The sequence below is a fragment of the Vulpes lagopus genome, chromosome 5 (assembly GCF_018345385.1).
Source record: "Vulpes lagopus strain Blue_001 chromosome 5, ASM1834538v1, whole genome shotgun sequence".
NCBI classification, from domain to species: domain Eukaryota; kingdom Metazoa; phylum Chordata; class Mammalia; order Carnivora; family Canidae; genus Vulpes; species Vulpes lagopus.
Window position 1 is genome coordinate 110,433,956 of NC_054828.1, and position 17,184 is coordinate 110,451,139.

General features: G+C 44.0%; 1 protein-coding gene across 1 annotated transcript in view; it reads left to right on the forward strand.

Annotated features, from left to right (window-relative positions):
- The window catches only part of ALK (ALK receptor tyrosine kinase), a 677,634-nt gene that overhangs the window by 188,005 nt on the left and 472,445 nt on the right, over nt 1–17,184 (forward strand). Inside the window, exon 2 of the mRNA XM_041756066.1 lies at nt 3,624–3,743. Coding sequence (XP_041612000.1) covers nt 3,624–3,743 — 120 coding nt within the window. The remainder of the gene's footprint in view (nt 1–3,623; nt 3,744–17,184) is intronic.

The following is a 17,184-nucleotide window of genomic DNA, read 5'->3' on the forward strand; positions in this document are numbered from 1 at the left end:
CTGGAAGTTTGCTGTCATGAATTCAAAGTGAAACTTGTCAGCATAATGGTGTGTCCCTCTTCCCTTTTGCTTCCCTCCTCTCCCACCACCATGCTCAGCTGCTCATGACAATTGTGAAGGAGGAATGAGGCAGAAGGATTGTGATTGTTTGCAAGGGAGTTATTACAGTGATGGACCTGGCATCTGTAGTAGACAGAGGAGCCTTGAGAGGTTGGGGGTTTCACTCTAACCAGACACCCTGTGGAAAGGGCTCAGGATGCCACCAGGAAAAAAAAAAAAAAACCCTAAAACATTCTTACCCACCTCTGGTGATCTCGGCCATCACGGGCCAGCCTCCCTTGGGCACCTGGAAGCTTCTTGCTCCTGCTTTCCCTTTTCCTTTCCTTTCCAGCCTTCTTTCCAGGGTCCAAGATATACTATTCTTGAGCCAGTAGGCCTTACTTCATACCTCCACCCCATACATACGTTCTCATGAGTCCCATTTCACTCTGGATCCTCATATTTTTAGAGGCAAGCACCAAAAAGCCAAGACATTCTCTTGCTTAAATGGATTGCATCTCATGGCATCTGTGCTTCTCTGTGCTGGAAACCCCCTTGCCACCAAGGGTGAGGAAGAGGAGGAAAGAGGGCATGAAGGAAACAGAGATCCTCTTCCCTGCACTTGTTAGATGCAGAGGTACTTTCTTCTTTACATTTTAAATTTATGCAGATTCTGTGAACTTTGGCTAGAATTCATATCTATCTCAATGCTTCAGATTTTGGCAAACAGCTTCATTTACGTGGGCTGTATTATTCTTGGTCTTTAACTTCTTCAGGCGAGGAGGCCCATCCTTTTGGTTGACCTCACATGCAGCAAATCACTACCTGTCTCCCTGTGGGAGCCACGTAAGCCCAGCCTCCTGGCAAAAATTCCAGAAGTTAAGGGCAAAATCCATATTTCTGCATTTTCCCTGGTATTCATCTTTGAAGATGCCCAATAATTTGTTGACATTTTTGGATTGAAAAGGCTTTAAGCCTATTTTAGGGATGACCCACAGTGATGCCCGTCACTACTTGCAAGGCCATGACTCAGCCCTCACAGCTCTTCCTTTTGAATAATTTCAGATATTTTTTGTCCCTCAATATATAACCTGGCCCTTGGTCATACTGAAAATCATCTGCCATTCTGTGCCCACACATAGATTCATAAGTGCTTCCTGAAGTCTAGCACCATCCACTTGGTGCTTCTTATCCAGGAAAAAGTCAGTACCATTCTCAAACTGTGTGGTTAAGAAAAATGACCTTACTTGGAAGCACGGAAATATTGCCGAGATTTGATCTTCCTCCCACTTCTAAACTACACGAATTTGAGCTATGTTGATGACTCAGACCTAGAGATGCAAACTTATTCACATGGAGGTCATTGCTGGGGTTTGGCTGTCATGAATTCAAAGAGCCCTCACGCAGTTGCCCTGTTTTGGGGCATGCTCAGTGGTGACATCTGGCCTTAGCCATTGCCCTGTGGAGGTCCAAAGCCCAGTTAGAGAGTTGCAGGACCCCCTGCATCGGTTTGTGGGGGTCCAGAAGGGTGGCGGAAGGAGTGTAGGCTACAGCATCAGGCTCACCTGCTCTGCTGACTCGGTTCTCCTGCCTGCTGGCCATGTGGCCACAGTCCAGGTGTCAAACTTCCCTCAGCCTCAGTGGTTTCCCTGGCTGCAAGATGAGGACCAATAAAAGTGCCATTCACAAGGTTCTTGTGAGAAATGAATGTAATTGCTCATTTAAAATGCTTAGCATAGTGCCTGGTCCGTATGTGTTCAGTTCATATTATTATTATTATTTTCAGTCCAATAAACCCCAGTCCTGCCCCCAAGTAGACCTGTGTGGTTTTGGGCCCAGATGTCTTCTAGACCCCATTACCCAATCTATAAAACAGAGCTGATGTAAAAGTAACATCAGACAGCTTCTCCCTGAAATATATTGGCAGAGCTCCTTCCTGTCCCCTTTCAGCCCATGTCCCCTGAGCCATATGTAGAAATGTTAGCAGAAAGATGGATCTGGGCACCAACTAATTCCGTTCCAATTTCTTTATTATCAGATGGAGGAGAAAAGTAAAAAACTCTTCCTAGGTCCACAGAAGCCAGCACTTCCTACTCAAATCTTTGGGAGTCAGAGATGAGGATGTCTCCTTTAGGAGGGTGACTGCAGGATGTCCATCCATCCTGTTCTAGCTACAGGGGCACGTGCTCCCAGGTATGGTACCAGCAGACCAAGCAGTGGAAGGGTCTGGAAGCATGAGGCTGCCACGATCACCCAGCACAGTTATTTCCTTAAGGCATCTGAAGAGGGCTTGCTGCTCACAAGGGGTTGGAAGCAGGAGAACAGGCCCGGAGGAGCTGCTGCGGGAGGTGATCTGAAAGAAAGTGCAAAGCAGACAGACTGGAAAAAGGCTTTGACTGCTGCTTCCTATTCTTTCTTTTCTTCCACCTCTTTCTCTTCACCAGGTCCCTCCAGGTAGCTGAGGAGTTCTGTTTGAGAAGCAAACCAGCCAGCTCATGGTGAGCATGGCCTTTTGATACTGGGCAAACCGGGGTTCAGCTCCTGATTCCTTCATTTGCCCCAGTTGTTCTATCTATAAGATGGGGGTGCTGGTGCTTATCTCACAGAGTCACGGTGAATATCTCTGTGGGATCATGGGCTAAGAGCCCAGCATCACCTGGCCCACAGAAGCTACGGAAGAAATCCTAGTCCCCTTCCTTCCCACTTCCCTTCACTTGGTCTTGCTACACATCTATCTGCGAACCAGGGCTGATTCTCATCTTTAACAAAAAGGCTGTTCCTTCTTTAGCGAAAGCTTTGCCTGCCATAAAACATTAGCAAATTGTGATTGAGTTGGGGATTTTCTGGGAAGAACTGCATAAGAGCGTGTAACATGTGTTCATTTGATTTGTAGATATATTATAATTACTTTTCACCACACAAAACCCACTTGAGGTACTGTTAAGCGAAGGAATAATGCTGCTTTTGCTCCTTTTTTCTCAACCCTTCTTTCTTTCATGCAAATCAGAACGTCAATCTTTTGTGCCTCCCTGGACTGTTGGCTGTGGGAAAACCCATCACCTAGCTATTTTTGTCCCCGAAAATAGCATAATTGTCAAAATTTCTTAACTTCTGAGTACGATTTCAACCCTCTCATTGATAAGACAATAATAACCCAAGCAAACAACGTTAGATGAAATAACAAGTCTAAACATAAAGTAGAGTAGAGGCAGTATCTGAAGGAGATGAATTGAAGTTCTCTATAAAGTTGTACAAATTCTTATTAGGCAGAACAGACTTTGAATAGAGCAGTTAGACCAAGCCATTAAGTAGCGTGGCTAGTTCTAGTTCGTCTCCCAGAGGTTTCTGGCAGGGCATTGGTCACGAGATTCAGACTTCTTAGATTTGGCTGCCTTGATAGGAAACAGGCACAGAGGTGCTGAGGTCGGTTCAATCTATTAGTGGCTCAGTCTTTTCCCATGCTTTTCCAGTGGATGACGTAAAAGCCCCTTACACACTTTTTCCTATAAGCCTTAAGAGTGACTAGAAGCTAGAAGATGCATCTGAGCACATGGATCAGTGTTCTCTCTGTTTTTGATGTCCAGGTCACAGCTCCTTGGAATCCCCAACAAGCCTGCCTTCTCCTCCTCCTGATCCTTTTGCATGGAATCTGACCTGGATAATGAAAGATTCCTTCCCTTTCCTGTCTCATCGCAGTCGATATGGTAAGTGGTTTTTTCCTTTTTTTTTTTTTTTTTGGTAAGTGGTTTTTTCATAGTTATTTGTGATGTACAATCACCGTCTCCTAATTAGGGGAGCTGTGAGTTTTAGTGTCCTCCATCTTCTCCTGGCACACATTCCAGCCAGGCCTGGCCCCTCCAGACCCACAGGTGCTTTCTTTATTGTAGAGGAAGACGACAGCTTTGTCGCTGCTGTATCTCATCCCCTAGCTTTTATGGTGTATCATCTTCCTGACACCCCGGCCCAAACACTAGATGCCACACTCATTTGCATTTCGACTGTGGTTTCTAATTAGAGGGTTCCAACTCAAGTGTGTTTCTAATGAGGGAGATCTCTTGAGAAAGGAGTATTGTTCTGAAGGTCAAGGGTATTCCGGGGCCCCAGAAGTGACTCACTTAGATTTGGGTAGCTCTTTAAAGTTACTCGGACATGTTCTTAGATATTAGTTCAGCTCATGTGGTTCTGCGACCGCCTCAGAAGTAAGGAGGCCAGGTCTCCTTCCATTTTCACAGATGTAGAAATTGAGCTTAGAAGATGGCACAGAGTGGATTCTCTAACTACAAAACCAGAATTCTTCCCTTACATTCACTTTTCCTCCCAGGGGGCCACCTGCTCAGCCTGCTGCTTCATGGTCTAGGAGTCATTAGGAGGCTGAATTTATATGGTACAGAATTCCTCATTCTCTGTGCTAACACCTAACGTTCTAACAGCTCATAGAAACTGGGCCTCTGCAGAGGAAAGAGCAGGTTTGGAAAAGAGCTGATGTATTTCCAGGTGGACAATTTTCTCTTTCTCTTAAACTTCTCTGGAGTTAACCCCACAAGGGCAGGCACTAAGCTGAATTTGTTCCCCACTTTATCATATCACACAAAAGGTATTCATAAAGGCTTGTGCATGATGAATGAACACAAAAGGTTTCCAGGGATGGAACTTAACTCATGAGGTCTGATCCAATTAAGTATTTATGAAACGGGTAGAGCACTAAGTTCTAGATTCCCCTCTGGGCATATTTACCTATTCCTGATACTCAGTCTCTGCCATTGGACCTGAGTTTTTAAAAATGAACCTAACAGAGCTCTTCTACTCACTTCTATCCCTCATGCATAAATGCAGCTGGTCCTGGTTCATATTAACTGTACCTTTCATTTCAAACTTAAAAAAAACAAATGCATCCAAAACCCTAGGGCAGTATAGGATTATACTCTGCTGGGATGTTTCTGCCACTTCTAGTGGGAGGGGAAGCCTCCCCAGTGGGAGAGGAAGATCAGTAGTCCTCAGAAGATTTTAGATAAGAATTACTTCTTGATTTTATTTAAGCCAGACATTGAGTGTCATTTTGTGATAAGGGCAAGTGTCTATAAATAATTGAAATCTGGTCCTTTGTATCGTTATTGCTTTGTAACCAGATTTGTGATACAACCGGTCTTTGGATAACATTTGGAATTTGCTCTCAAAGTCATTCAGTATCTCCACAGGATGACAACTTTTATAAAATGCAAGACATCCAAAAAAGGCAGGTATACCTTCTGCATGACACAGAGGGCATTCCATTTGTCCTCTGTAGAACATCCAGAAAGAGGTTGCAGGTTGAAAGGAGAGAGCCACCGGAGTTTATTAAACTGCTACCTACCGCTGCTTGGCCCTCATACACCTACTTTCTCTTGCTGGGCCTCACCCTTCTGATCTATAAAATGAGGTAGAGTGGCATGCTGCCTTGGGGCAAAAGTATAGATCAGGACTATTCCCAGGATCCTTTTCAAACTCTTTTTCTGGCCTAGAATCCTTGAAAATTGCCTTCTAGGCAGAGGAGAGGACCCAAACCATTGGCCAAACATTGCCCAAATGCTGGATGAAAATGCCAAAGGCAGTACCATTATTGCTGTTGATTCACAGGGGGAAGAACTGATCCTGGATTGGTGGCTCCCTAACTGAGTGCAGTGGTCATTTCAGAGTCTATCTTAAGTGTATTTAATTCAGCTGTGACCCACCTGCCTCCACCATCACCTTTGTGTGTCTGGTCCAAGACCAGACAGCCAGAGGGGATACAAACACAAAGGTAGGTAAGACCAAGTCCTGCTCTCTCAGGGCTCGGAGGCCAGAGACATAATTCCATACACAGCTAGTTAGGCTGGCAGCCACGACAACAGCCTCTGGAGGCTGATCCCACAGTGCAGAGCAAACTGAAGGCCAAGACTCCTGTCCCCTGAAAGGTGTTGGGGGAGGCTCAGCCCACACATCTCTATGAACCAGACAGGCCAACAGGCTCACTGGCGATAAATCCACACCTTTCAACTGCCGTGAAAGACATTTTAAGAAATGTTAACAACTTCATTAATTTTAAGGCCTCAAACTTGGGCAGAGAAATTTGACTGGAAAATTGCCGCCTGAAGGGATAGTTCTTCAGACACTGAGAAGTAACTGAGTCTCAGCAAGTTGACGGGGGTGTGTGAGTGGGGGAGCCTAGCGCCTGCATTCTGGGGAGGAGACGGGAAGGGGTGTCCTCGAGGGTGGGACCCACAAGGGGTCAACAAGAGGGGGTGGCAACACCCTGCCCACAGGCATCGTGATGGACAGCGGCCGGCCAGCCCTCCCAGGCATCTGTCCAATCCTGAATTGAGTGTGGCTTTCTTTTCGCTGGTGTTTTATGAGAAGGGACGAGGTGGAGAGAGGCTAACAAGATTTACTCACCCCCAGCCTGTAATTATCTGCTTGAGGAAAAAGTTTGACCTACCTTTTTGAAGTCTTCCCATATTTCTTCTAATTTACGTTGCGGCCTTTTATGTTGTGCAAAATATATTCTCTTCAGCGGCATTTGGTATCAGATTCCAGCTCTTTCTCGCTTCTTGTCTTGAAGGACAGCAGCCCGCTAATTTCATCATTGACAAGCAGAGAGCTACACATTCCTCCCCAAGGCTTCGAAGGAGGCGGGGGGGGGGGGGCATCAAAAGAAATACGTTTTTTTCCTCCTTTTATCATCAGCTCTGAAGCCTTAAGACTTATTTATAGGCTTGGCTAGAGGGCTGGGCTCTCTCTACCACCCAGATAAAAATCTGTTCCGTCCTGTAGCTTCAGGTGCTAAGAGACTGAGGCCCCTGGGGGCTGTGATCACCTTCAGTTCTAGAGCTGCAGAAGCAGATGGTGTCCTGCCCAATTTAATTCACTTTGGCCCACTCTGGGTGTGGGAAGAATCATATCAACATGTAAAACATAATATAACCAAAGGTTCTGCTCCAGATGAGGAGGAGAAAGAGAGTTCTTATGTATTAAAAAAAACACAAAAATGTCCCTACTTTGCAAAACTCTCACACCTCTTTCTCACTTAAGCTTGTTATGAAATAATTTTATATCCCATGTCTATAGGAGTGTAAACTGAGGGTCAAAGAAGTTTATTAACATGCTCCCATTATGGAGCAGGATGACAAGTAGAAAAGATTGAACCCAGATTGTCTGGCTCCAAGTTAGAGTGCTCTTTCTACTACAACACAAAGTTAATTGAAAGATGAAGTCTTCCCTCCATGGAGAGGGCTCTCATTTCCTGGACAACTTGGAGTTTGGACTGAATGAACAGTCTGATACCCAAGATCTAGGCAACTGTAGAACCAAGACTTGATGTCCCCAAATTGAGACTATCCCAGGCAGTCTAGCTAATTCATCTCTTCGCATACATGGGTGCTATGGGCAGTCTTGTGTTCCCCACCATAGACTATGCTCCCTGTTGTAGGTTGAATTGTGTGCCTTCAACAAAAAATATATTGAAGTCCTCACCCCTCGTACCTGGGAATGTGACTTTATTTGGAAATAGGATTTTTGCAGATATAATTAACTCGAGTCCATAATGCATTAGAGAAGGACTTAATCCAATATAACTGGATCCTTATGAGAAGAGAAAACAGAGACATAGACACAGACATACAGGATGAACAGTATATAATGATGGGGGCAGAGATTAGAGTGATATATATACAAGCCAAGGAATGCCAAGTATTGCCAGCAACCACCAAAAGCTGGGAGAAAAGCATGGAACAGACGCCCCTTAACGTGGTCAGAGAGAGCATAGTCCTGAAAAATGCCTTGGTTTTGGGCTTCTGGCCTCCAGAACTGTGATAGAATAAATTACTGTCATTTCAAGCCACCCAGTTTGTAGTACTCTGCTATGTCAGCCCTAATAAAGTAATACAGTCCTTTGTCCCTCCAGCTCCCCAATGGCTACAACATCGTTGCCTGGAAAAAGAAAGATTCCTCCTAACATTCAACATCAGAGCACAAGAAGCCATTGTTGGACTTTAAATAAAAGTTCTGTTAAAACTTTTTCTACTTTCAAGCCCATGGGATCCATACAATTTAAGGACTGGTACTATTGGAAAGAAAGAAAAAATTAAACTTTTTAATTACTTTCCTTGATGCCACTACCACCATCCACTAGTCCTATTAGTGTATCAATTTCTTTGATTGAAAAGACTGGGTAAATTAAACATATTAAAAAAAAAAAACTACCACAGAATCAAAAATGGAAAACAAAAAGGCCCACAAACCCCTTATGGGATTTGCTTCATAGGTCTGGCAGCAAGTCAGTTTGATCACATTTCTGAAATTACATATCTAATGTGGCTGGATGTGATCACCTATGCCGCCCTCAAGTATGTGGTGGTAGTGAAAAGCAACTTCTACTTCCCTTGGGGATCACTGTCAGGGTTGAAAGCTTTCTTAACAATTCCTCTGCCCTGACAGGCCAGGCCTTTTTGTGTTCTCTTTCCACCCTGCTCCACTGAACTGAGAAGGCAAGTTCTTTCCTAGTCCATACTCTTGTATTTTAATCTACAACATGGTTAGCATGAGGCCTTTGGATATATTCACCAAAAGACTGAGTCCCAACGTATACAGCAATGCTTACAATCATACACCACCAAGAACAGGGTACAGCAGTCACCCTGAGGACTGCTGACCTGCTAGGGGCCAATGAACCCAACCCACGAAAATTACATGAAAAGCAGATGGCTTAGGTGTTTCAAGAAAAGAGTTCTTTAAATGCTGCACATCATCATATATCTTACCTTTAAAATGAAAACACATAGGTCCACTCAATTAATACCAACAACTTCTCTCTCCATTAGTGGCAGATTGAGTAAAGAGAAGCTGAAAGGAAACAAAGCAGATTAAAAGATAAAAGAGTGATTGACCAACTGACACAAAGGCAAGAAAAGCAAGTCAAAAGAGAACCATTTAAAACATTTGTCACAGGGCTGCCTAGGTGGCTTAGTCCCTTCAATGTTCAACTCTTGATTTTGGCTCAGATCTTGAGAGCAAGCCCTGCATAGAGCATGTCATGGAGCTCAGCACAGAGCCCATTTAGGATTCTCTCTCTCTCTGCCGCTCCCCATTCCTCTCTCCCTCAAAAATAAATAAATAAATAAATAAATAAATAGTCACAGACTTGGGAAAAGGAATTGACAAAAGGAAAAAAAAAAAGAGAGAAAAATGAGAGGACAGAGACAGAGACACACAGAGATAGAGACAGATGAATCAGGAAAGGATCGCTCAGGCCTGTCTGATCTCCTGTCCTCATATTCTTTCTCCTGCTAATGCGGTTGCAGCAATCCTACCTAGGCAGGTGGTTCTCTGATGCCCAGTCTAAACTTGACCTCTTCACTGAGGGTTGTTTCTGTATTCCTACCTGCCTGCATCATTTTCCCCTTAGTGTGTCTCTGATGCCACAGAGAATGGGAGGATGGGTATAAACATTCTTTGAATATCAACTGTATGTCTGGTTCTGCTCTAGGCATAGCAGTGATAAAGACAAATAGGGCCCACTCCTTTCCCTCAAGAACTCTCAAGGAAGAGGCAGGCACAGATGACAGGTACAGAAACAGAGGCATCTTCAAAGCTCTCTGAAACATAGGGAAAGAAGGCCAGTTCTTAGGAACTGGCCTTAGAGGACTTAGGAAGTTAGATGTTCTGGAGATGAGGACAGGTCAGATCAATGAGACTCTAAACCAATGAAAAGGGCATTCCAGGCAGAGGGAAGGAATGTGCAATTTCATATTTAGGACCAGGTCAAGCTCAGTGACACAGGATGTGGAGGATCTGGGAGGAAGCAGCAGGGATGAGTCTGGAGAGATAATTACTCAGGATAATATACTCAGGATTTAGAGATGATCCTACATATAGGTTGGCAAAGGAATGGAAGGATGGAAATCCAGGAGAGATTCTGGCTATAGGGTGAGCATGACGTAGTTGTCCATCCAGGAGAGTCCAGCTTGAGTAGTAGTTGAGTAGATAGACAGTATATTAACTGAACTGGGAGGAGGAGAAACAACTGGCAAGGAAAGATGGTGACCAAAACATCTAGAGAGGAGAAGATGGAGAGATCTATGCTGAGCAAGTTATATTTGAATGTCTTCAGGACATCCAGGTGAAGATAACAGGAAGTCGTAAATTTAGGTCTTGGCTTTGAGGAGAGAGGTGAGATGGAGAGTCATTAGCATAGAGGCTGTGGTTGGGGATGGTGATTGGAGGATGGAGATTCTAGATGTTGCATGTAAGAAATTAGCAGAGGAAGAGAAGCATGACACACATAAATGGAGAAATAAGAAATATAGGAGGAGAACCAGAACGTGGTCTAGTCACAGAAGCCAAGGCAATGAAAATTTTAGATACAGAAATAATCAACAATGTTGAAACTACTGAAGGATAAAGTGGAACAAGGACTGTGAGGGCCTTTTCTCACCCTTACGTAAACACTACTGATGTTTTACATTCTTCCTATACCCTATGTTTCCTACTTTCTTATTCCATTTTGCTCCCAACTGCTTTTTTTGTTCCTTCCTTTGAACCTGTATCCCCAGAGCCCACCTGCTCCAGCTTGTAAGGCCCCGGTTAGCCCTGCCTTTACATCAGAGCTTTCCCTGATACCCAGGCTACACTGATGTCTCTTTCTCCTTGGAATCTTTTTATGAAAAATTGACAGAGTTTTTTGATAACATTGGGTTGGTATAATCCCCCCCCTTCTTGAAATCTGAGAAGATTCCAACCTGTACAGGAAATGGTTATTTCTTGAACATCCCAAATTTTCTAAGAAACTCCATTGTATGATATCTATCATCAAGACCTGGGACTTCCCTGATGTTTCTTTTCAACCAAGTAACTTTCCTAGGTTATATTTCATCCCTTTTTATGGGATGTATAAACTAGGTCAGCTGATGCAGTCATAGATGAGTCTAATTTACCCAACTGGAGATATGTAAGACAACAATAAATCACTTTTATCTATTATACATATATAAATATATGTAAATACGTATATATGTATGTATCTCTCATGCATTTACTCACCCACTGAGTGTCTACAATTTGCCAAGCTCTTTGCTCCTGCCCTTCCTAGAGATTCTACCTTAGTTCACTTTTATTGTAGGTCTAAGATAGTCCCAAATATCCACCTGAAAGGTGCTTCTTAAATACTCTTGCATGATTGTTTGGTATATGTGTGCAATACCCTAGGGACTGATGATCCTACAAACCTAATAGGAAGGCTTACTTGGGAAATAAGACTTTTCAGTGTTAGCAAAGACATAGTATGTCTATTAGATTAGTAGAGCTTCCTTTTAGAAACCATATAGTAAGCATTCCCTCCTAGCAGCTGGTTACCACATTAACCCCTAATTAGAAAAGCCTGCAAGGTCATAGACCTTACCATGTCCCCATTTTTTCACTAAGAAAAGTAGTGTAATGTCTTTCTGCAGTACTTTATATTTCGGATGTCACACTTTTTAGTGTGACTTATCTTAGTAATTTGTGGTCCTAAGTCATCATTATTCTGCAACTATAAGCTCTTAGATGTCAAGGAATCCACATTTCTTTTAAAGATTTTATTTATTCATTCATGAGAGATACACACACACACACACACACACACACACACAGAGAGAGAGAGAGAGAGAGAGAGAGGCAGAGACAAAGGCAGAGGGAGAAGCAGGCTCCGTGCAGGGAACCTGACGTGGGACTCGATCCCAGGTCTCCAGGATCAGGCCCTGGGCTGAAGGTGGCACCGCTGAACTACCTGGGCTGCCCCAAGGAATCCACATTTTTTTCCCCTTTTGCATTTCTAGTGATTGGGCCAGTGTTTTGTTCTCAGTTGAGTTCTTGATAAATATACATTAGATGAAATAGAAACATTTGCTGAACAATTCAGGGGCAAAATAAGAGTTTATTCAGGTCTCTCATTCCCAAACCAGAGCTTTTCAGCCCCTCGGGATCTCTGTTCTAGTAAAGGGTAGGGGTGTTCTCACCAGCCCTCTTGTTCCTAAAGTCATATATTAATTGGTTTCAGGAAAAGCATAGGTCTAAGGAGAGAACAGTTTCTGGGCTGGACATACTTTGGTTTAGAATTAAAAGCTATGACATTAAGTACTTTGGGCAGGCTTATTTTTTCTTTACTCATTCTAAAAAAAAAAAAAAGCGTGGTCAGCAAATATGAGTGAGCTGAGGAATTTTTATTTTGACAGCTTTGGGACATCTGAGATATTGTATACAGAGTATTCCTAACCAGCCCAGAAAGATGTGTGTCCAAAACATATGCAGGAAAATGACTGATCAAGAGTGAGAAAAATGAGAGGAAATCCTCTGAAAATGAAATGTTTTGTCAAGAGCAACCTCAGATGCAATCATTTATGCCAGAAAAGACCTCAGATTAATAGAACTTTACCCAGTCCATTTGAGTAGATACCTAGAATAATTTGGTTTGCTAGAAATTGTAAGCTATCAGGGCCCACAGTGGTCTGGTCAAATAGCCTCATCTTAAAATGAGGAAGCTAGGCCCAGAGAAGTCAGTGATCTGCCCAGAGCTAGGGGCAAAGCTGAGATTCAAACCCGGGCCATCTGCTTGGGAGAGCCCACATCTAATCTTTCATAGCAGATGCATGGGTGATGGTTCATATTTTCTCAGTACTTGGACTACAAAGCATTTCCTCACATGTCACTCCTATCTATTGCTATATTCATGTCATCACTTTAAGTCCTCAAGTCTCCATCAATCCAGCAAGTTGATGATGTCCCAAAGGTTGCATCAATGTAGCATCAATACATCCTGGTGTGGAAGGACCTGCAGCCAGGCCCAGTCTAGTTAACACACGATCACTATGAATAGCAACTTAAAAACAAGATCTGGGGCCCAGGAACAGTCGACTAGGTTTGTGAACCACAGGTCTTCCAAATACCTCCTTGTTGCTTATTTAAATGTCCTCTGTAACATCCAGGTGAGCTGTCTGCCAGCCTGACAGCAAATCACAGAATGGTGGGGAGGAAACTCGAGTTGTGATCTAAGAGGTAGAATTAATTTCCAGCTCTGATTCCTGTTAAGTTTCACTACCTTCAGCCAATAAACCACTCCCTAGTTCTGTTGGTCCTCTGAAAAATGGGAATGATCATGATTCCTAATTGACAGCCTCACTGTAAGGACTGATTTCGAGGAAAGGCTTCCATGAGACAGAACACAGGTGCTTCACTATCACCTTCTTAAGAGGAGTGAGAGCCATTCCAGTGAGAGGCCAATGGCCTACAATTTTAGCGGCCTGGTTCTCCTTTGCTAGAAAGGTTTTCCTTAAAACTCTTGAGTCCCTAATTTTGCCCTCTGGAACCTGAAAGTACTTTACGTTTAACCATAATACTATCCATGCTAAGATTTAATCTTCTGCATCCCAGCTTCAAAATTCATACAACTACACAAGAATAAGCAATACTAATTCCTCGCCTATCTGGAATAACCTTATTCCTTCATCTGTTCTTAATGAATATCTAGTGTAAACCTAAACCATGTAAAAATCTTTTCATTTTCCAAGATGCAGTCCTAAAATTGCCTCCTCTGTGGGTCTCTGGTCCTCCCAAGCAGAAACCCTCTCTCATTCTGTGTCCCCATGGCCTCACCATGTCTGCCAACTGTGAGAGTTAGGTGTGAGAAGTCCATCTCCCCACCCTGGACTGGGAATCCCCGAAGGGCACAGGGTCTGTGCTAGGACAGCCTGGTGTCTGTCTGTGTTTTGAGATTGGGATCAGGGAGGAACTCCATGGTTGGTAACCTTCACCACCCAGCAGATCCTCACTATTATGGACAAGAAGAGTAAGTGGGAAGGATCATTTTGCATGTTCTGAGGTTGAGAGCTCCCATGACCATCTGCCTCCTCTGGTTATCAAGGATGCCACGTTGCTCGGAGCTCTCCTCTAACCTTCTGGTTTTAGGGATGATCCCAGTCATATGGATTTCATGCTGAGCAGTGTATAAACTACTAAGGTTTTCACCATGTTCTGTGGGGTCAGCTTCATATTGTTAGAGACTCCATGTTCTACATGAATGATTCCTGGAAATGACAGGCAAAAAACTAGATTGGAAGTCCAATCTGGGTTCTGGTCTCAGCTCTCTTATTTCTCCAGACCCTTAGCTTTGCTACTTTGGCCAAGTCACATCACCCTCCTGGGCCTTGGTTTTTCCATCTGTAAAGTGAAGAGGCTGGGCTGGTTAATTTCAGAATGCCTGGGATTTTAATTATTTTCGATTTTCTGTTCTGGGTCGAAGAGCAGGGTACCATTTCTTCCATCCATAACATTGCTTTGGCCACAGATAAGATAAATGAGAATTAAGCTTTCTATGCCTATCTCCCATCATCCTGGGCATGCTTGCACACACACCCTCTCTGAGACTCTTTTGCGACTGTGTTTATATAATTGATTGATTGAAGGAGACTTAGCCCTTCTTCGCTGCAGCTTGATTATAAGTGAAGTAAACAGATGTCTTGAATTGGGTGATTGGTTCCCAGATGCATTCTAGGGAGCGAGCTGGTGGGAAGCAAGTGAATGATTTCAGTTCTGGGGCCCTTTGACAAATGAGTAGCGGTTGTGGGCGGGGGGCAGGCAGGGGCTAGGTTTGATACTTAGTCTTATGAAGTAAGTGGCCATATGTTGGTGGCAGCTGGAAGATTAATATCAAAGGTAACTGGTGGGCTAAGTGCCCCTTTAGGAGATAACCCAGCAAGGGGTAGGAGAAGTCCCTCATCATCCAAGCCTGGGCTAGAAGTCAGGACTCTTGGGATTCTGTTGACCAGCTGCTAGAGCCAAGTTAGAGAGCTGGTTTTGGCCATCTGCCCAAAAAGGGAAATTGGTCTTAAAATGGTAGAGATGGAAGAGGCCTGAGAATCATTTCATTCCACCACCTCATTTTTCAGATGAGGACATTGAGGCCTTGGGAAGTTAAATGATTTGCCTGTAGCCACAGCAGAGCCAGGATCTAGAACGCAGTTCTTCCACTCAAGGTCTAGTGTGACTTCGCTTCCAAAGGGAAGTTAGATCAGTGGGTGAAAGAGCAAAGATTGAGTAAGGAGCTTCCACAAGCCACAGCCACAGCTTCCTGCCTTCCGCGCTGGTCACATACCTATTCAGCTCCCCTCTGCCTTGGCAAAGCCCTGTGGCCACCTGAAGAATAACAGCAGTGACTGCCAAATTTAATAATAAACTGGGCAGCCTGGGCGGCTCAGTGGTTTAGGGCCACCTTCAGCCCAGGGCCTGATCTTGGAGTCCCAGGATCGAGTCCCACGTTGGGCTCCCTGCATGGAGCCTGCTTCTCCCTCTGCCTGTGTCCCTGCCTCTCTCCCTGTGTGTCTCTCATGAATAAATAAATAAAATCTTTAAAAAATAATAATAAACTTTGTGCCAGTCACTGCCACACTGGGAGCTTGATATGCATATTGCACTTAATCCTCCTCACAGCCCCCTGAAGTGGCCCCTGCTTTAATCCCCATTTTACAGATGAAAGAATTGAGGCACAGAGGGACTAAATAATTTGATCCCAGGTATGCAGCGAGTAAAGTGGCAGAGCCAAGCTTTCACCTTAAGCAGACTGATCCTGCGCAGCATCTGTGCTCCTATGTATTCCCCAGACACCCCAGGGTCCCCTGAGGTTTTGATATAAATCAGAGCAAGGTAGGAAGATGCCTGTTCTAGTCAGTGTCTCCCTGGGTTCTCCAAGGGCAAATCAGTCCACCTCATTCTGAGGCTCCTGGTGGTAGATCTGAGGCACAGCTCAACCAAGGCAGAAAGATGTGCATATATAGTACTTCCTAATTAAGAAAGCACGCCCACATCCATTCCGTTGTTTGATCATCCCTGCAGGTATTATTATGTTTATCAGCATCTTTATTGTGATAAATCTCTCACGTTCATACAGGAGGAAACCAAGACTCAGGTGGTTAAATGAATTATGGCAAAAGCACAAGGCTGATAAACCCAGAGCTTGGAAATTTCCAAGAATTCTCTGGGGGTCTTCCCCTTTCAGTCCTAGGCCCCTGCCTTTTCTCCCTTTGTTCTTATCATAGCTTCTGGCCTATGCACAGCCCTACTGTCTGGCAGGGAGCTTCCAGCAAGCATCAAAAAAGCAGCTTGTTGGCAGAAGAGTACATTGAGAATGAGAGAAGCCAGGAAGCCTTACTGGAAGTGATCTGAGCCATCGAATCATTGGGAGATATTTGAAACCTAGCCATGTATGTTTTTGCTAGCTTATTCCAGAAAAACACAGGCTAGATTTTTGAGAATTTTCCTAATTGTTGATGGTATTATTTTGTTTTTTTGTTATAGCTGAGAATAATAATAATAAATATCACACAGTTAGGAACTAAACTTTAGTACCAATTTTGCAACCCATGCACTTTCATCCATTATAGCTCTGGACCTCAGTTTCTTCATGTCAGATGGTCCCAAAGGTCCCTCATCACCTAGAAGGTCAATGATTGAGAGGTTCTGGAGAATTCTTTGAGAAAAGGAGATGCCCTTGCATTGCGCCTCAGGATTGGTGGCAGCCAAGGGAGTTCCCTTGAGCTGGGTACAGTCCTTAAGAAGGATTGCCAGTGTTTTGAGAATGTTGGTTTCTGGAGCTCTATATTATGACCTGCAGCTTCAAACATGAAGCCCTAGTCTATGACGTGTAAAGACGTCACTTGTAAGAGAATTGTGGCATGTGCATGATGCTTCATATGATTCCTTGTTGAATACACAAATCAGGCTTGTCAGGAATCCTCGGACATCTGTATATGCCATCCTTAAAGCAACCTAGCCTCGGCTTAACTGTACCAGTAAGCCAACCATAAGGAAGTGAGAGCTGGTGATTCAGTAAGTCTGATGTTCAGCTTGGCCCATGCCTGGTGCTATGCAGAGAAGATGGCATTCAAAAAGGCCTCCATAGCCAGGAGAAGTACCCTTAACACTGTGTGAAGGACCCTCTTGACCAGCCACATGTTCCTGGGATAATCTTTTCCCTTGCCTGGGTGTTGGTGTTTTCACCTGCCCAGTGGGACAAGCAGTTGAACTTAAATGTCACTTCAAGTTCTAATAGGCTTTGACATTGTGAATATCACCTAATACCAAAGAGGTAGTCATCTGCCACTGGGTAGA